We start from the raw sequence: 25641 nt of genomic DNA, 5'->3' as shown, positions 1-25641 counted from the left end.
TTCCTAAGTCAACTGTCAGAGGCCATTTTAAAGGCCACTTCGGGGGACTTAAGTCCGGGCTGGGTCCGGGCTGATGTTAAGGAATGAATGATCATTCAGTTTTTAGGTGATGATGCTATTGTGGGTCCATAAGGGAGATGTCCTGGTTTATTTCTCTTCTGGGAGGTGCGCCGCTGTCCCCAGGGGAGACTCCGAGAACTGCCAAGGCTCTGGGCTGTCCCCCGACTGCCCAGTGCCCCCGGACCCCAGGCAGGCAGAACCAGAGATCTCTGAACCCAGCTCCTCTCACTGCCCAGCTTGGGAAACTGAGGCCCACGAGGTCACCCAGCTTGTCCAAGGGCACACTGCAAACTCCCACATCCAGTAACGTATCCCCCACTAGTTAACTTTTTGCCATTTATTCATTAATAGAGTGAGTCATCCAGCCGCGAAGGGGTTTGTGGGACAGTCGTCTGTAGGCACTGGGCGAAACTCACAGTGGCCAAGACAGAACAAGCCCCTGACCCATGGAATGCTCAGACCTAGAAGCGTCCGTTTACACAAACGGATTAGAGTTGAGCCCGTGGAGGGGGGAAGGGTGACCAATAGAAGGTGCATGGAGCAGGGACCACACGTCACAGGGTTCCATCACGGTCGGGGGAGGGTCAGGGCAGCCTCTGGAGGAGACAGCCCTCGGCTGAGCACTGATGACCTGGCAGGAGTTAACCAGGCATAGATGGTAGCGTCTGAGGCAAAGCCCTGGCGGCAAGGAAGAGTGTTGGAGGAACCGAAAGGGGGCTGGGTGGCTGCTTGGAGTAAGTGAGGGGACCCTGGGGCCGGAGGAGCTGTGAGGGTCAGGGACAGGGTGCCAAAAACCCTGATAAGAGGTTAGATTGAATCCCAGACGTAGTGTGGACCACGGAAGGAATTCCTGGAAACAGGCAAGCTTAAGTTCATTCATGAAAGCATTTATAGAGCACTAACTATATGCAGACTGCACGCTCAAGAGATGAGGAAGGAACAGGTATTTTCCATAGGGATTATGATCTCAGTGGGGATGGAGAAAAATCAGTATTTGTTGCACACCCTGTTGTGCCCTGCAAACTATATCAAAACCTGTTTTTTTAACTTATTTTTATTCTTAATGGATGTTACATTAGTTTCAGATACACAGCGTATGGATTTGACAGTTCTTTCATTAGTCAGTGTTCACCACAAGTGTAGTCAACGTCTGCCTTTGGTTTTCTTTGAGAGAGAATTCATGTAACCGTGAAATTCATCATTGTGAAATGCACAATTCAGCAGTTTCTAGTGCACGTAGATTCCTGTGCCGCAAGGTGTTTAATTCCCGACACCAAATCCTTTTCTGAAATGTTTATTCATTTATTTTGAGAGAGAGAGAGAGAGAGAGAGAGAGAGAGAATCCCAAGCAGAGTCCACACTCTTCAGGCAGAGCCTGAAGTCAGGGCTCGAACTCACCAACCGTGAAATCATGACCTGAGCTGAAATCAAGAGCCCGAGGCTTAACCGACTGAACCACCCAGGTGCCCAACATACAGCTTTTATAGTAGTAACTCTCTGGAGGTGCCTAGTTGGCTCAGTCGGCTGGGCGTCCGACTTCAGCTCAGGTCATGATCTCACAGTCTCTGAGTTCGAGCCCCACGTCGTGCTCTGGGCTGACAGCTCAGAGCCTGGCGCCTGCTTCGGATTCTGTGTCTCCCTCTCTCTGCCCCTCCCCCGCTCACCCCCCCCAAAAGTAAATAGATGTTAACAACAAATTTTATAGTAGTAACTCTCTGTAGACTCTCCTGTCTTAAACAGCCAGGGCTCCGAGGAGATCAAAGCCTGCCATTTGGACACTCTCGGTTACAAAGGAGACGCCCTGGCTTGGCCACCCCTGAGCCCCTGACCTGGAACACTGAACAGCATGTTCTATATATTCTGCTTGATGGGCTTAGAGATGGCTCTCTATAGTCTCAAGACAGGGGCTAACCCGGGCGTGCAGGGTATACTTGTACTAACCAGCCTTCCAGCACGTGCCTTACAACGTGGTACCTCTGACCCCCTGTATTAGCTTCCCATGACCAGTCACCAATGACCACAAACAGTGGCTTAAATCAACACACCCTTATTCTCTTATAATGCCTGAGGCCGGAAGTCCAAAGCCAGTCTCATGGGACTAAAATCGAGCTCTGGGCAGGGCTGGTTCCTTCTGAAGGCTCACCAGGAACATCCGTTTTCTTGTCTTTCCCGGGTTCGAAACACATCACTCTAACCTTTGCTCATGTGGTCTTCTCCCTCTGCCTCCCTCTTTTTTTTTTTTTTTTAAGTTTATTTATTTTGAGGGGAGGATGGGCAGAGGAGAGAGGGAGACAGAATCCCAAGCAGGCTCCTCCCAGCTCAAAGCCCGATGTGGGGCTTGAACCCATGAACTCATGACCTGAGTCAAAATCAAGAGTCGGACACTTAACCAACTGAGCCACCCAGGCGCCTCTGTCTTACAAGGATCTACAGTGAGAGTCTACCTGGGAAATCCAGAATAAATCTCCTATCTTGACTTTTTTTTTTTTAAATTTAATTTATTTTGAGAAAGAGAGCGCGAGTGAACAAGGGAGGGCCAGAGAGAGAGGGAGAGAGAGAGAATCCCAAGCAGGCTTCACGATGTCAGCAAAGAGCCCGACGCAGGGCTTGAACTCACAAACTGAGAGGGGCGCCTGGGTGGCACAGTCGGTTGAGCGTCCGACTTCAGCCAGGTCACGATCTCGAGGTCCGTGAGTTCGAGCCCCGTGTCGGGCTCTGGGTTGATGGCTCAGAGCCTGGAGCCTGTTTCCGATTCTGTGTCTCCCTCTCTCTCTGCCCCTCCCCCGTTCATGCTCTGTCTCTCTCTGTCCCAAAAATAAACGTTGAACTCACAAACTGAGAGATCATGACCTGAGCCGAAATCAAAAGCAGGACACTTAACTGACTGAGCCACCCAGACGTGTCCCCGTTTTGACATTTTTAATTTAATCACACCAGTGAAGGCCATTGTGCTCTACAAGGTAACATTCACAGATGCCAGGAATTCGGATGTGGCTCCTGGGTGGCTCAGTCGGTTAAGCATCTGACTCTTGATTTTGGCTCAGATCATGATCTCACGGTTTGGGGCGTTCGAGCCCCTCTTTGAGCTCTGTGCTGACAGCATGGAGCCTGCTTGGGATTCTTTCTCCCCCTCTCTCTGCCTCTCCCTCTCTCTCTCTCTCTCTCTCTCTCTCTCTCTCTCTCAAAGTAAATACATAAACATTAAAAAAAAAAAAGTCGCACACTCCACCGACTGAGCCAGCCAGGCACCCCTCAAAAATTTTTTAGGTTACACACACACAGGTGCACGCACACGCACAGGCACGCCCATCCACACACATTTCCCCGGATCACATGTGTCTAGGACATTTCACTCTCCGTCCATCTGGAACTATTCCTTCTTTATCGTTGGTGACCTTGAGACTTTTGAAGATTACAGACCAGTTGTTTTGTCTCAACTCGGCGTGTTTCCTTGCGATTAGATTCAGGTTACGGGTTTTTGGCAGGAGTATCCCAGGAGGGTGCTCCTCCCTTCCCCCTCCACCACCCTCTTTTTCTAAATAATCAGCGTAGAAGCAGACAGAGAAACCAAAAAAAAAAAAAAAAAAAAAGTGCCCGGAGCCTAAGCATCCAGTCCGGGGGCTTTCTGCAAGCGAATGCGTGCATAACTGGCACCTGGAAGGTCCCTCGTGCCCCTCCCCGTCACCAGACCCCCCCCCCACCCCCCCCCCCATGTGATCATTATTCTGGCATCTAACAGCTTACTTGTTCCTGCATTTGGGTGCAAACAGACCCATACGGTGCGTGTGCTTTCGTGTCTGTCTTCTTCCGCTTAACCACGTGACAGTGAAGTTTGCCCATGTTCAGCGAGTGGCCAGGAAGGGGCTTCTGAGAGGCCAGCTCCACGGGCGCATCCCCTCCGTAAACGCTGGCCAGCTGGAAGGGGATGATTTGTGCGCTTTTCTGTATGCGGGCCACGTGTACGTGCTTCCATGCAAATTTTATGTTGGAAGAAGGCGGCAAAGAGGAAACGCAGCCGTTAGGGATGCGGACCCTGGTGTCAGACTGTCCCAAGTTTGCGTCTCCCCTCCGCTGCTGGTGAGCTCCAGTTGGTCGCCTGACTGTGCCTTGGTTTCCCCATGTGTGAAGGGGTTTTATTTTACTCACAGGTAAAATGTTATTGGAGGACCTGCCTCGCGGAGTTAAGAAGGTTAAGTGAGTTCATTTGGGAGTGTTTGGGACAGGACCTGGCATGGAGGGGGTGGAGAGAAATCGACGTCCATTTGAGCCCGGAAATCGCGAAAACCGTTCTGGAAGGCGTGGTTGATGGGGAAGCTGGGCGCTTGCGCGGATCTGTAGCGTCGCCATAAAAGCGGCGGGTACAGGTCCAAGTCAGTCCCGTGTTCATGGGTTTTCCGGTCCCACTCAAGGGCTGCGTGCAGCTTTGCTGTCGCAGATGAGAGGGCTCCCAAATCTTGATAAAATTCTGAACAAAACCCGACCACAGCGTCTCCTGGGATTTCATCGTGGCTCCGTTCCTGGAAAATCTACCGCGTGTCAAAACCAAACACGAAACACTTGTGTTTATGCATAAACCAGGTCGGGTTGCTCAGATCATTACAAACCATTCTGTCATGGGCAAAAATGTCCACGGGGACGCTTAGGAGTCACGCGGTCTGTGGGCAGTGCTTTGTGCCACAGAAGGGCGTCTTCACCCGGGTCCCCACCCGCCTGGGCCCTGTGGTATCCAGACGCACCCCGCAAGTGGCCCCGTGGCCTCGGTCTTTATGCCCGCCACCCCCTGGGAGTTCCTGCGATGTACTCTAGGGGGCAGCACTCACCACGAGCGAAATTTCTGGCAGCTCTGTGCTGACAAGGGGGTGGGGGACAGTGCATCCTCTTTTGCAGGTTTTGCATTTGCGACTTTGCCTACTCGCTAAATTTAACCATACCCCCCCCCCCCCCCGAACCAGTACTCCTGGTGCTTCTGGGAACGTTGCGTCTTTCACACAGGGGTGGAAAGTTGGAGTTGCCCACGCACACACGGGGCAGGGGTTCCGCGACGCAGTGCTCTGCCGCCTCGTCTCGGCTCCACCGTAAACCCGTGTCCTTTTCGCCGGCTACTGAGTGCCACGTGTTTCACCGTTTTGCGCTTTGCTGGTTGATGGTTTCACTGTCTAAAGTGCCCCCCACGCATCGGGCTTAATGCGGGCTGGCATCCCCACGTGCAAGACGGCTGTAGTGTTTCTCACAGAGAAAACACATACATTAGATGAGCCTTCTTCCGGCTCCCATTAGAGAGGTGTTGGCCGTGAGCTTGATGTGAACGAAGCAACATTATATAGGTAAGGTATCTTTCGGACAGAAACACGCATAAAATGAGGTGATGTAAGGGCTCCTGAGTGGCTCAGTTGGTTAAGCATCAGACTTTGGCTCAGCTCATGATCTCGCAGTCTGTGAGTTCGTGCTCGGCAACCGGCTCTGTGCTGACAGCTTGGAGCCTGGAGCCTGCCTCAGATTCTGTGTCTCCCTCTCTCTCTGCTCCTACCCCACTCGTGCTCTCTCAAAAATAAACAAACATTAAAAGAAAAAAAGAGGGGCGCCTGGGTGGCTCAGTCGGTTAAGCGTCCGACTTCAGCTCAGGTCACGATCTCGCGGTCCGTGAGTTCGAGCCCCGCGTGGCTCAGAGCCTAGAGCCTGGTTCTCATTCTGTGTCTCCCTCTCTCTCTGCCCCTTCCCCATTCATGCTCTGTCTCTCTCTGTCTCAAAAAATAAACGTTAAAAAAAAAAAAAAAGAATTCATTTATCCACTCATGTTTTAAGAGCTTCCCAGTGTCACCAGTGGATTTTAAGCTGAGGAATAGTGGTGTAATTTTGACATAGGGTTTTAAAGCTGGATTTCCTTTTTTTTTTTTTTTAATGTTTATTTATTTTAAGAGTGAGAGGGAATGCACATGCATGCGAGCAGGGGAAGGGCAGAGAGAGAGGGAGAGAGAAAATCCCAAGCACACTCCTTGCTCTCAGCGCAGAGCCCGACTCGGGACATGATCTCGTGAACCACGAGATCATGACCTGAGCCAAAATCAAGAGTCAGACGCTTAATGGACTGAGCCACCCAGGCGCCCCATTAAAACTGGATTTCTAAGGGGCTAGTTAAGAGCACGCATCAGAGTGCACGCACACGAATGCCCTCTCTGCCCCTTAGCCATGCTGCGGATGGTCTCGGCTGTTCTCCAGTTTGGCAACATCGTCCTGAAGAGAGAACGGAACAATGATCAAGCCTCCATGCCTGACAACACAGGTAACCCCACCTGACCCGCTGCCCACGCGGGGTCCTTGTGTCCCTCTGTTCCCCCGGACAGAGCAGCCCCCCCCCCCACTCCCTGCTCCCCAGCAGGGCATGCCTCCAAGCTGTGCTGATCCTTTACCAAGATATCATCGTCCACTCTGTTCCTCATTGTAAAAGGTGTGACCTCTGCCAAAGCTTTGAATAACACCAGTGTGCCTGAGATTCCCCGCCCCCCCCCCCCCCCCCCCCCCCGCCCGTCATCCTGGCCCCTCTGACAAAACTGCCCTTAGCATTGGGCTTATCTCCTCTTGGCCTCTGTGCTTTGCATATATACTTTAGTTTTTGCTTTTCAGAAGCAGAATTATAACTGATATTCCTTTTTTTTTTTTAATTTTTTTTCAACGTTTATTTATTTATTTTTGGGACAGAGAGAGACAGAGCATGAACGGGGGGCGGGGGGGCAGAGAGAGAGAGGGAGACACAGAGACACAGAATCGGAAGCAGGCTCCAGGCTCTGAGCCATCAGCCCAGAGCCTGACGCGGGGCTCGAACTCATGGACCGCGAGATCGTGACCTGGCTGAAGTCGGACGCTTAACCGACTGCGCCACCCAGGCGCCCCGATATTCCTTTTTTTTAATCAAAATGGAAATAGTTCTGCTTCTTTATTATCATGAAATAATACAAGCTGGATGGGGGGGGGATCAGGCAATACAGAAAAGTATAAAAGCAGGGGAATTACCACTGTCCTACTCCTGAGCGGTAATTCACTGCAACATTTTTGGGCATTCCTCTCTGGGCTTTGTCCTTTTTTTTTGTTTTTATTTATTTAAAATATTTTTTTAATGTTTATTTTTGAGAGAGAGAGAGAACAGGGGAGGGGCAGAGAGAGAAAGAGAGAGAGAGAGAGGAGACACAGAATCCGAAGCAGGCTCCAGGCTCTGAGCTGTCAGCACAGAGCCCAATGCGGGGCTTGAACTCAGGAACTGAGAGATCATGACCTGAACCAAAATCAAGCTTCGGCTGCTTAACCGACTGAGCTACCCAGGCGCCCCACGCCCGGGATTATTTATCCCATGTCGGGGTCCCAGAGAGAGAATCGTTGGGCCAGAGGAACATACACACTTTTAGGACGTGTGATACCTCTGGTGGGAGAGGCCGGGCCCCTTGTCTGTGCTCAGCGGCCGCTGCCGCTTCCTAAGGCTGATCAGACCCCCTGTCCCTCCCGCCCTCAGCCGCACAGAAGCTGTGCCGCCTCCTGGGACTAGGGGTGACGGATTTCTCCCGCGCCCTGCTCACCCCCCGCATCAAAGTCGGCCGAGACTATGTGCAGAAAGCGCAGACCAAGGAACAGGTGGGCGGGGCGCCGGGGGGCGGGGCGCCGGGGGGCGGGGCGCCAGGGTCCTGGAGCTTTCAGCCGCTTATGCTGGGTTTTTCTTGCACTCAAAACTTTTGCTGAGTGTTCGCTCTGTTACCGTCTCTACTTCTGGTGCTGGGAATAAAAGTAGTAATGGAAACAGACCATGCCTTTGTGGAGCTCAGGCTGAAGTAGGAAACATCATTAAAAAAAAATGCATAAACGGTGGGGCCTCCTATGAAGGAGGGGGTTTGGGGGGTCAGGGAAGTCCTCTATGAAGAGATGATGTTTGCGTTGAGACCGAGATGGTTCAAGGCAGAGGGAACAGCATGTGTAAAGGCCCTGGGGCTGGAACAGGCTTGGCGAATTGAGAACATGAAGGAGGTCAGTGAGGCTAGATAGCCAGGGCCAGGGAGGCAGAAGCTGCAGTCGGAGGGGTTGGAAGGGGACGGATCACACAGGGTGTTAGGGGCCACGGTAAGGAGGTGAGTTTTATTCAGAGCGCAGCGGGCCAGTGAGGGTTTAAGCCAGGGAGTGACTTGATTCGGTTCATCTTTTATGAAGACCCCCTTGTCTACTGCATGGAGAATTGGACCCAGGGGGCATGGGTGGGAGCAGGGGGACATGAGGAGGTTGCTGTCAGAGTTCAGGCGAGCGATGGGGGTGGGGGGATGGGAAGTGGGGCAAAGCGAGCCCATGTTAGAAGTTTCCAGAATCCAGCTTTTGGGCAGAGGCCTCTGCCTGTCCCCAGGCTGGGAACTCGAATGAAGTACAGTTGTGAAGACATAGAGAGGGACATGAGGGCCAGAGATCGGAGCTCCCGCCGACCCAGGTTCCATCTCAGCTGAGGTCCTGTCGTTAGTACCATTTTACAGATGAAGAAACTGAGGCACAGAGAGGTTTATTCACATGCTTGAGGCCACACAGCTTCTAAGGGGCAGAGCCAGGATTCAAACCCGGGTTGTCGGCCTCCAGAGTCCACCTTCTGAACTCTCACAATGCTGTCGAAATTGGTTCAGGGGTTGGGGGGGGCGGGTTGATGACCTCACGCGCCCCCAAGCGGTTCACAGTGCCTGGCGCAGCGTGGGGGTCTGTACCGGTCGGTGTCATCGATTAACGTCATCGTTCTCGATGAACCGCCAGGGGGCCCGTCCACGTCAGTGTCTCCTTGCTGGCCCTGGGCTTGTTCTGGGGCCGTGGAAGGGGGACCAGGCCCTCACATGCACCCCGCCCCACAGGCCGACTTCGCGCTGGAGGCCCTGGCCAAGGCCACCTATGAGCGCCTCTTCCGCTGGCTGGTCTTGCGCCTCAACCGTGCCCTGGACCGCAGTCCCCGCCAGGGCGCCTCCTTCCTCGGCATCCTGGACATCGCCGGCTTCGAGATCTTCCAGGTCTGCACCTGGGGCCAGGCTGGGGCCAGAGGGCTCCGTCACTCCGGCCCTGTCCCCCTCTCTTTGTGTCCCTGTCCCCCTCTCTCTGGGTGTCTTTCCACCAATCCTGGACCATCCCCCCCCCCGTCTCTTTCCTCCTCCCTGTCTCTGTCTCCTCCCTTTCTCTTTTCTCTGTGCCCCCCCGTCTTTGTCCTCCCCGTGTCTCTGTCCCCCTATCTCTGTTCCCTTACCCATCTCTGTCCCCCTCCTCATCTCTGTTCCCCAGTCTCTGTCCCCTCTGTCGGTATCCCCATTTCTGTCCCCCCATCTCTGTCCCACCCCCCGTCTCTGTCTCCCCCCATCTGTGTCCTCCCCCCCCAACTCTGTCCTCCTTGTCTTTGTACCCCCCATCTCTGTCCCCTCACCCCTGTCCCCCCATCCCTGTCCTCCCTGACTCTGTACCCCCGTCTCTGTCCCCCCATCCCTGTCCCCCATCTCTGTCTCCCATTCCTGTCCCCCCATCCCTGTCCCCCCATCCCTGTCCCCCCATCCTTGTCCTCCTTGTCTTTGTACCCCCGTCTCTGTCCCCCATCCTTATCCCCCATCCCTGTCCCCCATCTTTGTCCTCCCATCCCTGTCCCCATCCCTGTCCCCCCTTCCCTGTCCCCCATCCCTGTTCCCATCCCTGTCCCCCAGCCCTGCCCCCCCACCCTGTCCCCTCTCTCACTGGTCCCTTATCTTCCGCAGCTGAACTCCTTCGAGCAGCTGTGCATCAACTACACCAACGAGAAGCTGCAGCAGCTCTTTAACCACACGATGTTCGTGCTGGAGCAGGAGGAGTACCAGCGCGAGGGCATCCCCTGGACCTTCCTGGACTTCGGCCTCGACCTGCAGCCCTGCATCGACCTCATCGAGCGGCCGGTGAGCCTCAGGGCCCACCCGCCACCGCGTCCACCGCCGGGAGACACCACCCCCCCCTGCCCGCCCCCGTCCGGCTCCTGCCCCACTGGGCCTCAGGCCTCTCCCTCAGTTAAGGACTCGCAGGCGCGCGGCCGCCGCGGGCCCCGCTTCCGCCCAGGCTCTGATCGACAGCCGTTCTCGCGTTTGGCTTCTGTCCCCGTGCCCCTCACAAGAGCTACGAGTTAGCAGCAGCCTAAGTGTCCAGCATTCGGGGATCTGACGTCCTCTTCCCCTCCTGTGGACGGCTAGGCTAACCCCCCTGGACTCCTGGCCCTGCTGGACGAAGAGTGCTGGTTCCCGAAGGCCACGGACAAGTCCTTCGTCGAGAAGGTGGCACAGGAGCAAGGAGGCCACCCCAAGTTCCAGCGGCCGAGGAACTTGCGGGACCAGGCCGACTTCAGTGTCCTGCACTATGCGGGCAAGGTTGGAGGCGGGGCGAGCCGTGAGGCTCGTGGGCGGGAGCGGGGACCACCAGGCTGCAGACCCGGGAGAGGGCAGGGGGGAGAATGTGGGGGAAGGGGGGAGGGCAGGGGGGAGAGAGGGCAGGGGGGAGAGGGCAGGGGGGAGAGAGGGCAGGGGGGAGAGAGGGCAGCGGGGAGAGAGGGCAGGGGGGGAGCAGGAACTGCCTGATGTCCTGACAGGGGCCAGGAAAACCCCAGGAGGACTGAGGACTCTGATGTAGGCAGCAATAGCTTCCTCAGGGCGCCTGGGTGGCTCCGTCGGTTAAGCGTCCGACTTCGGCTCAGGTCATGATCTCGCGGTCCGTGAGTTCGAGCCCCGCGTCGGGCTCTGTGCTGACGGCTCAGAGCCTGGGGCCTGCTTCGGATTCTGTGTCTCCCTCTCTCTCTGCCCCTCCCCCTCTTGCACTCTGTCTCTGTCTCTGTCTCTCTCTCAAAAACAAACATAAGAAAAAAGAAAAGCTTCCTCAAGGAGGGGCTATTTACGATAGGTTTGGAGGGGTGGGTCCGAGTTCACTGAGAGGAGAATGACAGCATTTTATCCTCTCATCCGGCAAAGGTGTGCCTTCTGTGCTCAGCCCTGTGCCGAGCAAAGCTGGGGCCCCAGGGTGGACAGGGTCTCTGTCCTCACACAGCTCCTGCTCTGGGCGAGAGACAAGTACAGGCCGTTAGGGGGTAAGGCGGGGGTGGGGGGGTGTTTAGTGGGGGCCGCGTAGGGCGGTGTGAAAGCCCAGCCGAGGAACGCCGGGGGGCATTTCACAGAAGAGAGGCAGGCGTGATTGGAAATTGAAATCGAGGGTCCACAAACATTTTCTGTAAGTAGTTTTGGCTTTGTGGGCCAGTCTCGGCCACAGCCGCTCAGTTCTGCCATTGTAGTGTGAAAGACACAGCGGGTGATGCATAAATGGATGCATAAATGAAGGCTGTATTCCAACAAAACCTTATTTACAAAAACGCGGCAGCCTGGATTTGGCCTGCGGGCCGTAGTTTGCCAATCCCTGGCCGAAATGACGAGAAACGGGGGGTGCCTGGGTGGCTCAGTCAGTTGAGCGTCTGACTCTTGATTTTGGCTCTGGTTGTGATCCCAGGATCATGAGATCAAGGCCCATGTCTGGCTCCGTGCTGAGTGTGGAGCCTGCTTAAGATTCTCTCTCTCTCTCTCTCTCTCTCTCTCTCTCTCTCTCTCTCTCTTTCCCCCTCTCTCCCTTTCCCCCCCCCCCCTCTCCTTCTATCCCTCTCCTGCTCCAAGCTGTCAGCACAGAGCCGGTTGCCGAGCACGAACTCACAGACTGCGAGATCATGAGCTGAGCCAAAGTCTGATGCTTAACCAACTGAGCCACTCAGGAGCCCTTACATCACCTCATTTTATGCGTGTTTTTGTCTCTAAAGTAAAAGCAAAAAATTTAAGGGGAGCCTGGGTGGCTCAGTCGGTTAAGCGTCAGACTTTGGCTCAGGTCATGATCTCAGAGTTCGTGGGTTCGAACAGATGAGGGAAGTGAAGGGAGAGGGGCCATGCAGGTGGAGGGTGCAGTTCTGGGCACAGACACTAGGTGGCACTGACGCTCTCTCATCTGTGGAGAGCCCTGGAGCTGGAGGTCTCCAGGGTTTCTGGGAGGGTCCTTGGGAAACTGGGAGAGCTGGTGAACCTGCGGGCTCACCACCTTCCTCTGCGTGACTTCGTCCAGGTGGACTACAAGGCCAATGAGTGGCTGATGAAAAACATGGACCCTCTGAACGACAACGTCGCAGCCCTGCTTCACCAGAGCACAGACCGGCTAACGGCAGAGATCTGGAAAGATGGTGAGGACCGTCATTTCCCCAGGCCCTGTCCCCGGAGCTCGGTGCATCCCTCTTCCCAGCCCACAGGGTGCACACCTTTGTTCTAGAGGCTAAGTTCTGAACGTGACTTATCTGCTCAGACGGAGAAGTGAGGCAGGCAGGCCAGACGGTCTGACAGTAGCATTTCCAATCGGTGACTCGTTGATTGAATGATTGGCTGACTGCTACAAGCCAGCCTCATGCTCAGTGATAAAACACTCCTCCTTAACCAGAAACAGACGAGGATGCCCGTGGTCGCCACTGCTCTGAAACACGGTTTTGGCAATACTAGCCTATGCAATCAGACTGGAAAAAGAAATAACTGTATGAATATTGTAAAGGAAGAGAGAAAGTCATTCATTGTAGATGGCCTGTGATCCCTAAGGAAAAAAAAATCAGATTTGACTGAAAATTAATTCATCACAACAAGGAAACTCAGCAGGGTGGTGTTTTACAGATTAGTCACCTTTTAGGCTTTGCTTTCTGCACTCTAACAAAGTTCCCTTCAGGGCCCCAGGGAAGAACAATGGACTGAGATGTAGATTTTGCAAAGCTTTCCTGCTCCAACAAGGCCCCTGTAGATTTGGTCATCAGTCTTTTTGGAATGACCCTTCTGGGAGGCACGGGCAGAAAAAGTGTGAGACCCCATACCTTTAAGCCAAGCCTTGTTTGCCACTTCCCCTCCTTAGAGGAGACATGATTTTCACAACCGACAAAACCAGCATCCTGGTTTTTTCCCCCCGATTCAAGATGTCCAGGGTCTGTCCGTTTGCTGACGCCTTTTACTGAAATGAAAAGCAAAGTTGTAATTGCTAGCCCACGCAATTAGACAAGAGAACAAAATAAGCAAGATGAATGGTTCCCAAATGGACTCACAGAACTAGAAGAGTGTGAGGTGCCTTGATGTTATGAGGTGATTTTAGACAGAGGAATTTGAGGTTTGTGTCTTCTGTGGTTTGTACAAGAGGGATTGAAAAGTAGTGCTTGATGTTCACTAACAGAACCAGATTCTGCTATGAGAATCATCTCCTCAGAAAATCCCCACCACACACACACTTCTTTAATATCTGTGTCCCCTTTATGGACACATCATGCCCCACCCCCACCCCCACCGTGATCCCTCACATACCCCATCTCATATGAGCCTGGCTCTCCAGGGATTCCAAGAGAGAAGCGGAAGCTGTGTCCTTGTCTCCAACCCGGTACAGTGTTCCTTCCTCCACAACTCTCCTGAACAAAGCAGGTCAGAGCAGCCCAGATTCAAGGAGCTGCAAGTCACAGGAGGGACAGAGAACTGGGGCCCTTGTGCATCAATCTCTACTATGGCTGTCCTGAGCCCAGAGTTGGGTGCCCAGGATCCTGGGAGCCCAGGGGAAAAGCTCTCCTCAGAGAGACCAATGCAACAAGCTAGGAAGGAGCATTGAGTTAGTCCTTGAGCTTCCTGGCAGCCAGGGCAAAAAGGGATACCTAATAAAGCAGATACAGATTTAACCTCTAGGGAAAGAGATTTTTTATCTCCTTGGCATTGAATTCCCACAAAGGACGGTCATCCTTCCGGTCATCTTGATGCCCTCAACGGGTAGACACAAACGTGAACAGGACAGTCGCCCTAGCTTTAAAAGTTCATGGCCAACATTCAAGTTTTTCCTCCCGCTTTGCCCTGTGCTGTTGACTAATAATGCTCTTTTTCTCTTGCCACCTTCTCTCCCTCCTCCCTCCTGTTGCTGTTCCCATTGCATCTCCCACCCCTCATCACTCTGCCTCCCCCCTCCATCTGCCCTCACCCCCCAGAACACGGGGGCTTCCAGCAATTCCCTTTCCTTGGCTCCTTCCCACCGTCACCCCCAGGATCTTCAGGGAGGCGCAGCTCTGCCATTTCTCCGTCAGGGGGTGGGTGTTGCTGTGCACCGACGGGTGAGATTTGCCGGATGAAGAGGGTGGGCCTGTTGGACCGGGTACCTGACTTTGAACATCTGTCCCCTCTCCTCCGTGCGGGGGACTCTCGCTCTCCTTCCTTGTCGCCTCCCTCAGCAGTTTCCAGACTCTTTGTAGCCACGTGACGCCTTCTAATTAAACCGCATGTATAAAAGTACAAGCCTCTTGGTAACACCAGCTGGCATTTACTGAGCATGTACTACGTGCTGTGTGCTGTGCAGAGCCTGTTTACAGTTACTAACGCCTAGAACCCTCTGAACAGGGGCGCCTGGATGACTCAGTAGGTTAAGCGCCTACTCTTGATTTCGGTTCAGGTCATGGTCTCACGGTTTCGTGAATTCAAGCTCCATGCCGGGCTCCGTGCTGACAGTGTGGACCCTGCTTGGGATTCCCTCTCTGTCTCTCTCTCTCTGTCTCTGTCTCTGTCTCTCTCTCTCTCTCTCTCCCTCCTCCCCCACTCACACTGTCTGTCTCTCTGAAAGTTAATAAATAAACTTAAAAAAAAAAAAAGGATCCTCCGAACAAGCCAACGAGGCAGGTGTTAGTGCTATTATTCCCATCATACAGATGAGAAAGCACAGAGAGGTTAAGACACATGCCTGAGGTCACACAGACAGTAAAGGACAGAGCTGGGATTTGAACCCAAGACATCCCAGGGCCTCTGCTCTTATCTGTGCTGTAAGAACTTAATTACCATTTTGATAACAGTTGGGAGCATGGCGGTGAGAGGGAACGTTGAACCTGGGGAGGAAAAGGCCATAGGTGAGCCCCCACTTGTGCACCAAGCCCTGCCCTAAGCGAAGATTATCTGGTTGACCCCTGATGACCCTCATTACTGAGGACTGCAGGACATCAGAGTCTGCCCCCGCCGCAGGTCCCTGAGAAAGGAGGTGTGACTTCAAACAGAATTCGAGGGGCACATGGGTGACTCAGTCGGCTAAGCATCCGACTTTGGCTCAGGCCATGATCTCGCGGTCCCTGGGTTCAGGCCCCGCGTTGGGCTCTGTGCTGACAGCTCAGAGCCTGGCGCCTGCTTCGGATTCTGGGTCTCCCTCTCTCTCTGTCCATGCCCCACTCACTCTCTCTCTCTCTCTCTCAAAAATAAAAATAAAAATAAACATTAAAAAACCCCACAGAATTCAAGATGAAGGAGTGGGGATTTCTCACTAGCTGAAGTGACGCCACCAGATGACAAAAGAGAGAAGAGTCACCATGAAATCAGGCCTTTTTGGAAAAATGGTTCATGCGGAGGCAGTCCGTGTGCTTTTAAATATCGCACAGAAAAGCCGGGCTTTATTACGTCCTCAGTGGGACATCATGTTGAGTCCCTAAAACTGCGGCCATGCTGAGTGCGCTGTTTCCCTCTCTGTGCCTCGGTTTCCTCGCCTGTAAAATGGGAACGATTCTTACAGGCTTATAAATGAGAAGGCATATATAAAGCGCTTCGAGTGGGCCTGGCAGAGGACGTGCCAAGTAAGTATATGCCGTTGTCATGACCACTTTTTGATAAGGAACAGTGGAGATCGTTCCTCGAGAAGAAGAGCGGTCAGAGGCCAGGTTTCCAGTGGACTCTCGCTGCCTGGGTTCGAATCCTAGATCTGCACTTTTTCAGCTGTGTGACCTTAGGCACAGACTTCCACCTTTCTGAGTTTACGCATCAGTCCAATGGGACTGCAAATACCTACCTTACCGGTGTTTCATATGTAAAGTGCCAGGTCCTATAAATGACAAGACCCTTGAACTTTGACTTAAAACAGTGCACCTAAAACTGACCCCTGACCCGCTTCTTTCTCTACATCTGTTTCCTTTCCCCGTAGTGGAGGGCATCGTGGGGCTGGAGCAGGTGAGCAGCCTTGGGGATGGCCCACCCGGCGGCCGCCCCCGCCGGGGCATGTTCCGAACAGTGGGACAGCTCTACAAGGAGTCCCTGAGCCGCCTCATGGCCACACTCAGCAACACCAACCCCAGCTTCGTCCGCTGTATCATCCCCAACCATGAGAAGAGGGTGAGTGACCGGCCTGGGGACGGGGCGGGGGCAGCGCTGGCATTGGGTAAAGGCGAGGCCACTGAACCCGGTTGGAGCCATGTCTGGTCCCAGGCTCGCCTACGACTGGCTGTGTGACCTTGAGCAAATTCCTTTCTCTCCCAGGCTCAGTGCTCTGTTAGGAAAATTCATTCTTCAGTGGGACTTAAATTTTATTGAGCACCTACTAAGTGCAGGGTATTGGGGATACTGGAGAGAGAAAAGCGCAGCCAACCCCTATTCTCACAATCTAATGGGGAGCCCAGACACTCGACTGACCACTCACGATAAATGGCCAGTTGAATTTGTAGGGGAAGTAAGTATCACCTAAGGTGAAGTCAGGGAAGTCTCCCTGGAGGAGGTGGTGACTGAGATGGGATGAGCTTGTGCAAAAGCCCGGTGGGAGGTTGAGGCATGAAAGGTACAAGGGATGGAAAGCAGGCTGTTGGGGCTGGGGGCGTCACGGAGGTGTGGGGAGACCATGCCTGGCTTCGTAGGCCACCCAAAGGTTTTCTTGTTAGGAAAATCAGGGAAGGGGCCCTGCAGGGAAGGGTCAACATGAGTGGAAAACGAGAACACAAAATGAGGGGTGCCTGGGGGGCTCAGTTGGTAAAGCATCCAGCTTCGGCTCAGGTCAGGATCTCGTGGTTCGTGAGTTCAGGCCCCGCATCCGGCTCTACACTGACAGGGCAGAGGCTGCTTGGGATTCTCTCTCTCCCTCTCTCTCTACCCCTGTCCTGCTCTCACTCTCTCTCTCTCTATCAAAATAAATAAGTAAACTTAAAAAAAAAAAAAAAAAGAACACAAATGAGGTTCCGTCCTCAGAAACTAGGAACTGTAGTTACTGTGTGTGTGTGTGTGTGTGTGTGTGTGTGTGTGTATCTCCTGTCTGCAAATACTGTTATTTTATCGAATCTAAGACACATTTATTTCTCACACTTTAGCATCTCTGAAATTGGGCATGTGGTTTCCAATCAGTAGCCTGGCAGAGGTTAATTGATAGGAGTTTTTCTTTCTTGGTGGTGTAACAGCGTGTTTGGCGATTGAAGGTGGCTTATATTTGGTGAAATACATAGTACATAGAGTCACCCATTTCTCCGAGGGGACCTGGTTCTTTTTAGTGAATGGTGCTTAGAGTCTACGATGTGGGTGCTAGGTGGGGCTTCTGGGTGGCTCAGCTGGTTAACTGTCTGACTTCAGCTCAGATCATGATCTCTCCGTTTGTGAGTTCGAGCCCCATGTCAGGCTCTGCAGTGACATCTCAGAGCCTGGAGCCTACTTTGGATTCGGTCTCTCTCTCTCTCCTTCCCCCCACTTGTGCTCTCTCCATCAAAAGTAAATAAATACACATTAAATGAAAAAAAAAAACAAAAAGATGTGGGTGCTAGGTATACTCAGCCGTATCAGGGTGCTTCCAGAACCTCTCAGCAAATAGCTGTGTATATACACACAAATGCATATACATGCATACACACACGTAAACGCATGTACTCACATATATATATACACACATAAAAATTTTTTTAAGTGTTTATTTTCTGAGACAGAGCAGCAGAGGGGCAGAGAGAGAGGGAGACACAGAATCCAAAGCAGGCTCCAGGCTCTGAGCCGTCAGCACAGAACCCAACGCGGGGCTCGAACTACGGACTGAGAGATCAGGACCTGAGCTGAAGTTGGACGCTTAAGGGACTGAGCCACCCACGTGCCCCTTCATGTTTATTCTTGAGAGAGAGAGAGAGAAGGGAGACACAGAATCCAAGGCAGGCTCCAGGCTCTGAGCTGTCAGCACGCAAGTCGGACACAACCGACTGAGTCACCCAGGCGCCCCGATACACGCACATTTTTTTAAGTAAACTCTGCCCCCAACGTGGGGCTCGAACTCATGACGCCAAGATCAACAGTTGCACGTTCCGCCAACTGAGCCCACCAGGCACCCCTGGATATAAACATTTACATCTATATTTACTTATATAAGTATCCTTACATATGGAACTCTGAGTTCACACCAGTATGTCACGTTCTAGTTCAACATCACAGAGTTCAGGGTCACTTTTTCCTCATGCAAATTTGTACCTGTGTGTGTGTGTGTGTGTGTGTGTGTGTGTGTGTGTGTGAGACAGTGAGAAATTGGGTTCCTACAAAATACTGTATATTTACGTGTTTTCTCGGTCCCTTTTAATGTAATCCACCTCCCCCCCTCCAGCCTGCCAAATAGTTTGTCAAAGGAGGGGCTGGAGGGAGGCACGAAGAGAACAAAATATTAATGTGAGACCGTCCACTATATCATTTTCAACTCACCGGTCTTTCCAGCTATTTCCTTGGGGCTGTTTTGATGGTGAGACAGTCAACTGAGATGGCTTAAGCACACATGAGGGTGTATAAACTACCTAATTGAAATCCCAAGGTTGGGTTCAGTGACAGCTGGATCCAGGTGCTCCAACCGTGATGTCAGGGATTTTTCCCTTGCTTGGCTCTGCGTGGTCTTCACTCTGAAGCAATCTCATTCTCTTTCTTTCTTTCTCTTACTCCCCTCAGGACGGCAAGGCAGCCCCCAGTGGCTCCAAACTTTTGTTCTCCTAGTTCAGCAACCCTGGAGGAGAAAGAGAGTCTCTTGTCCCGTGGCCTCATGGGTCCAAGATGGGTCTTGCGCTCACTCCTGAGCCGCTCACTGTGATTGATCAGCCCTGGGTCACATGACCGTGCCCGGAGCCAGGGTGGGCTAGCCCTAGCCAGTCATGGACCGAGAGCAGCAGAGGAGACAAAGCTCTCTCCCACGGGAGTGCAGCCTATTGCCAAGGAATAGGGGACACGTAGTAATAAAGAGAAAACTGCCTTTTTCCAGAACGTAAGCAATCTGAGGGCAGAGGCTTTTACCTCCTTTTTCACTGTTGAGTCCCCAGTGCCTAGAGCAGTGCTTGGCGCACAGTGGATATTCAATAAATGTTTGACGGATGCACAAATATTAGATATATAGGCTGCTTAGATGGCCCTAGAAAAAGATCCAGAATGACGATTCTTTTTTTTTTTTTTTAATTTTTTTCCCAACGTTTTTTTATTTATTTTTGGGACAGAGAGAGACAGAGCATGAACGGGGGAGGGGCAGAGAGAGAGGGAGACACAGAATCGGAAACAGGCTCCAGGCTCCGAGCCATCAGCCCAGAGCCCGACGCGGGGCTCGAACTCACGGACCGTGAGATCGTGACCTGGCTGAAGTCGGACGCTTAACCGACTGCGCCACCCAGGCACCCCCAGAATGACGATTCTTATGGTTTAATTCTTAACCCCACCCCCACCCCCACCCCAGAGATCCAGATTCTACCCTGTGCTGTAGCCAGGATATTCGTTTTTTTTATTTTTTATTTTTTTGGCGATTTTTTTTTGTAAGCTTCCCAGAGAGTGCCAGCGTATAGCCAGAGTTGAGAACAGCTGATCTAGAAGGTTCTATAAAAAACTGGGGACTCTGTGGCTCGCTCTGGGGGCCTGGGCAAAGCAAGGCAAGAGTTCTCTTTTAGAATGTAGAGTTTGGGGGTTCCCCGGGTGGCTCAGTCGGTTGAGCGTCTGACTCTTGCTTTCAACAAGAATGATCCTGCGGTTGTGGGATCAAGCCCCACGTCGGGCTCCGTGCTGAGTGTGGAGCCCGCCTGGGATTCTCTCTCTGTCTCCCTCTGCCCCTCTCCCCTGCTCACTTGCGCTCTCTCTCAGAAACAAAGAAATAAAAAATAAAAATAGAATGTAGAGTTCGAATTTTCAAATGGTTTAGATTTTCCTAGAAGCGATTAAAAAAAAGGAAAGAAAAAGCAACAAAAGTTAGCTACCCCCAAATAATGATGTAAGGGTTTTTTTTTTAATGTTTATTTATTTTGAGGGGGAGGGGCATGGAGAGAGAGAGAGAGAGAGATTGATTGAGATTGGGAGAGAGAATCCCAGGCAGGGCCTGCCCTGTCGTCTCAGAGCCCAGGTGGGGTTGGATCCCAGGAACCATGAGACCATGAGTGGAAATCAAAGTGCGGGATGCTCAACCGACTGTGCCCCTGATGGATGGGTTTTATTCAACTCATCGCCTTCCGGGGAGGCCGTCCGACTATGCTCCGGGCAAATTCACCCTTCCCCGCCCGCCCTCCGGGCTGCTCTTTTCTCCTTAGCACTTAACGTTTTATTTTTCCCCCATGCTGAGTAGGGATTGATTTCTTGACCTCATTTATCTTCGGCCTCTCCCGCTGGTCGCTGGTCGAGACCCGCCCCCGCCCCCCCCCCCCCCCCCCCGCCCCCGCCCCGGGCAGGCATTTCTAAACCGGCACTCGTAGGTGCTCAGTACATTCTACGTTGAACCATATGAAATCGCCAACCGTTTCCGAGCCGGCGTCGTGGGGGGCGGCCCCCCCCCCCCCCCCCCCCCCCGTCCCCTGACGGCTGCGGGCCCGCGAGTGGCGCCCCCGTGTGGCCGCGCCGCCGACGCCGCGTGTCCGTGTCCGCTCTCCGCAGGCCGGGAAGCTGGAGCCTCGGCTGGTGCTGGACCAGCTGCGCTGCAATGGGGTCCTGGAGGGCATCCGCATCTGCCGCCAGGGCTTCCCCAACCGCATCCTCTTCCAGGAGTTCCGGCAGCGGTGAGTGCGATGGGGTGACGGTGGGGCTGGGTTCGGGTCTGGAGGCCACCGTGTCTGCACCCACATCCCCCCTACCGGCTACTTCTGAGCCTGGGGACTCTGGGCAAGTTCCTCTGGTTCCTGTTCTCAGTTTTCTCCTCCGTGGAATGGGAGAGCAGTACCCCCCCCCACCAGTGCCTTCCCTAAAAGCATAGAGCCTTATGTTAAGTTGCAATCTTTATGATACGTTTCCATGTTGCCATCGGCGTGCGGCAATCTGCATTTCTTTACAAATGCAATAGAATGGGACAGAACAGAAAATATTGGCGTGTAAGAAGCCAGTAATCCAGGTGCGCCTGGGTGGCCCAGTCCGTTATGCGTCAGATTCTTCTTGATTTCCCCTCAGGTCATGATCTCAGGACTGGTGACATCCAGCCCTGAGGGAGGCTCTGTGCTGACACGGCAGAGCCTGCCTCAGATTCTCTCTGCCTCCCTCCCTCCCCTGCCCCTTGTCTACCCCTCTCCCCAGCTCACGCCCTCTCTCTTTCTCTAAAAAAAAAATACAGTAAATATTGTAACATAAATTACACTTCACACAAGCTGTATACAGCAGCACCATTACAAAGAGCAGAATGTGAGGCTTCTCCACAATTTAAAATTATCCAGTAGCGATATTTCTAATAATAAAAAGAAACAGGTGGGGAGCCTGGGTGGCTCAGTCGGTTAAGCGTCCGACTTCAGCTCAGGTCACGATCTCGCGGTCCGTGAGTTTGAGTTCGAGCCCCGCGTCGGGCTCTGGGCTGATGGCTCAGAGCCTGGAGCCTGCTTCCGATTCTGTGTCTCCCTCTCTCTCTGCCCCTCCCCCGTTCATACTCTGTCTCTCTCTCTGTCTCAAAAATAAACGTTAAAAAAAATTAAAAAAAAAAAGAAACAGGTGAAATTAATGTTACCAAGATATTTTATTTAGTCCCGTTACATCTAAGGCACTAGATAATTTTAACATGAATCAATATAAAAACGTGGTAGTGAAATACTGTGCATTCTTTTTTTTTTCTACCAAATCTGCGAAATACGGAGTGTGCCTTAAGTTCGGATGCTCTGAAATGTAGTCCTAGCAAAACAGTGAAGTTGCATTTAACAGAAAAATATTTTACGCCGCTTTGGCTTTTTTTTTTTTTTTTAATTATAATTTGTTTTGAGAGAGAGAGTGCGTGCAAGCAGGCGAAGGCCAGAGAGAGGAAGAGCCAGAATCCCAAGCAGCTTCCGCAGCGTCAGCGCCCAGCCGGGTCTAGAGCTCAGGAACCATGAGATCGTGACCTGAGCCAAAACCAAGAGGTGGACAACCAACTGAGCCCCCCCCCCCCCCCCCCCCCCCCCCCGGGCGCTCCTACACTGCTTCAGTTTTCAAATTTAAATTCCACTTAAATACAGTGAAACCCCACCCCCCCCACCCCCCCACCCCCACCCCCGTTCCTCAGGGTGCCTGCGTGGCTCAGCGGGTTAAGCATCTGACCCTTGGTTTCGGTTCAGGTCATGACCTCACCGTCGTGAGATCGAGCTCCCCGTTGGGCTCCACGCAGCGTGGAGCCTGCTTGGGATTCTCTCTCTCCCTGTCTTTCTGCCCCTCCCCTGCTTTCTCTGTCTCAAAAAATAAACTTAAAAAAAAAAAAAAAAAATATATATATATATATATATATATATATATATATGACATTATGTCCATGATATTCGTTTATGTGTATACATATTGTATATATAATGTGTATTTTTTTTTTTTTATGAAATATTGAGATCCAGGGAAGGGCACAGCAGGGGAAAGGCTCTGAAGACAGACATGAATGTGTTTATGAAACGTATCCTGCTTTATTCTCAGTTGCTAAGTTCCCACTTAGAAGTTGGGAAGACCGTGCAGTAGGGCACTTAGCTCAGGGCCTGACAAACAATACATATTCCAAAGCACCAAGCTGTTTGTTATTCGCAGTCGCCCGGGGAGATCCGCTGGCCGGGCGGTGAAACCCTCCCGATCAGCACTTGGCGGATGTCCACCAGGTGGCGCTCTTACTGCCAGTGCTGTCGGTGGTAACGCCCTCCGCCCCGTGGGCGCTGCTCTGTAAATGTTGTAATGTTGGCTTTTCTTACTGTCCCTGTTGTTATCGCTGTCGGTCCCTCCGAGCCCAGCCCCGAGCCATGGCGGGAGTTCATTGACACCTGGCTGTACCCCCCCCCCCCCGCAGGTACGAGATCCTGACGCCCAATGCCATCCCCAAGGGCTTTATGGATGGGAAACAGGCCTGCGAGAAGATGGTGAGTGCGGGGTGTTGCCTGGGGGTGCAGGTGTGGATGTGTGCACGTGCGGGGTCCCAGGTGGTGGAAGAGGGGGTCCGGGACCTCCCCCCATCGCCCCTCCTCTTTGTCACCCCTCACAGATCCAGGCCCTAGAACTGGACCCCAACCTCTACCGTGTGGGACAGAGCAAGATCTTCTTCCGGGCAGGGGTCCTGGCCCAGCTGGAAGAGGAACGGGACCTGAAGGTCACAGACATCATCGTGTCCTTTCAGGCAGCTGCCCGGGGTTACCTAGCTCGCAGGTAGGGCACCACGCCATCTCCCGGGGCAGGGAGGGGTTGACCAGACGGCTCCAGGTGTCGGGGCCTCCAACAGGGCAGAAGGGCTGAGAAACAAAGAGGGATAGAGTCACCAGATGCCCGGGCTTTTCGGTTCTGCAGTCCCTGAGGGCCCCGACAGGCCAGGTCCAGTACAGAGCGGTGCTCGGGACACGGAGAAGATCTAGGCTTGGCCATAGGGTGACCGACCAGCCTCCTTTGCCCGAGACTGGAGGTTCCCCAGGATGCGTGATTTTCAGTGCAAAAACAAAGCAAGCCCCGGGTGAACCGGGTCACGGCGGTCACCCTACTGGCCAGTGCCTCGGGGGACCCCAGTCTGGAGTGGGGGAGACCTACCAGGGCACAGAGCGTCACAGTCTGGAGTGGGATGCGCTTCGACGGGGGTCATACAAGTGCCGTGTGCAGACTCAGCTGTACACCAGGATGCCTCCGGGTCACCCTGGATGACCAGGCAGGTGAATGAGGACGGGAAAGGTGCTCCAGGCAGGAGCGACAGCTTGTGCAGAGACCCAGTGACATGAGAGCGTGATGTGTTTCAGGAGCGCAAAAAGTTTGCAGGAGTCTCCTTCCCCCTTGAAACGGCCCAGAGGGAGGATCAGACAATAAGGGACTCCCCAGACACCAGGCTGTGGGGCGGGGGGCTTGCCCAGGGATGCTGGGGAGCCGTGGGAGGGCTAGGAAGAGAGAAGGGATGGGTAAGCTCTGGGTGTCGAAAGATCTCTCGGGAGGCATTTTGGGGATGGGCTGGAGGCGAGAGATTGGAGGCTGGGAGGTTGGGGGAAGGGTCCAGGTGGGGGAAGAGGAGGCCTGTCTGTGCAGACGGAGAGGCGGGGACAGAGGAGAGAGAGTCAAGGGCAGAAGGACCGACAAACTGTACACAGATCTGCCAATGAGAGAACGGTGCTTGCATACAGTAGGCACTTAATAATGGTTGACTAACGGGGACGCCAGGGTGGCTCAGTCGGTTACGCATCTGACTTTTGATTTCGGCTCAGGTTATGATCTCGCGGCTTCGTGAGTTCAAGCCCCTCACTAGGCTCTGCGTTGGCAGCGTGGAGCCTGCTCGGGATTCTCTCCCTCCCTCTGTCTGCCCCTCCCTCAAAATAAATTTTAAAACATTTATTTTTTTATGCTGTCTCTGTCTCAAAGTAAATTTAAAAAACTAATGAATAATGGTTGACTAATTGAAGGGAGCTTTGCTCTCTTGCTAAGGGGGCGGGCCTGGAGGGGCCGAGCTTTCACTCTCCCACTTGGCCATCTCCCCACCCAGAGCCTTCCAGAAGCGGCAGCAGCAGCAGAGTGCCCTGAGGGTCATGCAGCGGAACTGTGCGGCTTACCTCAAGCTGAGACACTGGCAGTGGTGGCGGCTCTTCATCAAGGTGAGGGCACCTGGGGAAGTGGCCTGAGCAGCAAGGAGACAGGACCGTGGGGCCAAGCCTGCTTGGGCAAGTGGCCTTCTATGTTTGGGCCTCGGCTTTCTGTATCTGTGAAATGGGATCCATCGGCCCAACCTTTGTTAGCCAGGATTCTTTGGGTGGCAGGTGACCAAAAACAAAAAAATCTGACTCACACCAGCAGAGAGAAAAGATTCAGGACAGCTTCAGGATCCAGGGCTGAGTTGGGGGGTCCCGAAGGCTCCCCGGCCCAGAATGAGTGATTCACTGGAAGGACTCACAGGACTTAGAGAAGCTATTTATTACACATATGGTTCCGGTTTATTACTGTGAAAGGAAAGAGATTAAAGTCAGCAAAGGGAAAAGGTGCACAGAACAGAGCTCAGGAGAGACCAGGCACAAGCTTCCAGTTGTCCTCTGTGGACAGTGCTTAATTCTTCCAGAAACAACGTGTGACACACATATGGGCTGTTGCCGACCAGGAAAGCTCTCCCGAGCCTCAGTGTCCGGGGTTGAGATTGGGGGGGGGGGGGGGGGGGCGGTGAGTCTCATAGGCATGGCTGACCCTCCGTGTGGTTGACCTTAGTTACCCAGTCTCCAGCCCCTCCAGAGGTCAAGTTTATACCATGTGGCCCAAGACCCCCAGGTAACAAAGTCACTCTTATCAGTCAGAATATTCCAAGAGCTTGGAGATTCTCTTCCAGGAGCCAGGCAGGGGCCAGTCCTTTCAAACTCTTGCGCAGGGTTTGGACAACCCAGGCCTGCTGAGCCAACCCTTTATTGCACAAGGGCCC

General features: G+C 53.2%; 1 protein-coding gene across 7 annotated transcripts in view; it reads left to right on the top strand.

The window, feature by feature from the left end:
* MYH14 (myosin heavy chain 14) overlaps positions 1–25641 on the top strand; it is a 91214-nt gene that overhangs the window by 24942 nt on the left and 40631 nt on the right. For 5 of the 7 annotated variants that reach the window (XM_043598447.1, XM_043598446.1, XM_043598449.1 and 2 more), the window contains 12 exons: positions 6245–6340; positions 7562–7680; positions 8922–9074; positions 9801–9974; positions 10263–10436; positions 12157–12271; positions 14081–14179; positions 16042–16229; positions 20730–20851; positions 23065–23134; positions 23257–23417; positions 24724–24832. In XM_043598447.1, the coding sequence (XP_043454382.1) occupies positions 6245–6340; positions 7562–7680; positions 8922–9074; positions 9801–9974; positions 10263–10436; positions 12157–12271; positions 14081–14179; positions 16042–16229; positions 20730–20851; positions 23065–23134; positions 23257–23417; positions 24724–24832 (1580 nt within the window). The remainder of the gene's footprint in view (positions 1–6244; positions 6341–7561; positions 7681–8921; positions 9075–9800; positions 9975–10262; positions 10437–12156; positions 12272–14080; positions 14180–16041; positions 16230–20729; positions 20852–23064; positions 23135–23256; positions 23418–24723; positions 24833–25641) is intronic. The other 2 variants (XM_043598451.1, XM_043598450.1) reach the window with 1 other exon arrangement.

Source organism: Prionailurus bengalensis, chromosome E2 (genome assembly GCF_016509475.1).
Source record: "Prionailurus bengalensis isolate Pbe53 chromosome E2, Fcat_Pben_1.1_paternal_pri, whole genome shotgun sequence".
NCBI lineage: Eukaryota > Metazoa > Chordata > Mammalia > Carnivora > Felidae > Prionailurus > Prionailurus bengalensis.
Note: the sequence above shows the minus strand (reverse complement) of the source record. Positions and strands in the feature narration are given on the sequence as shown.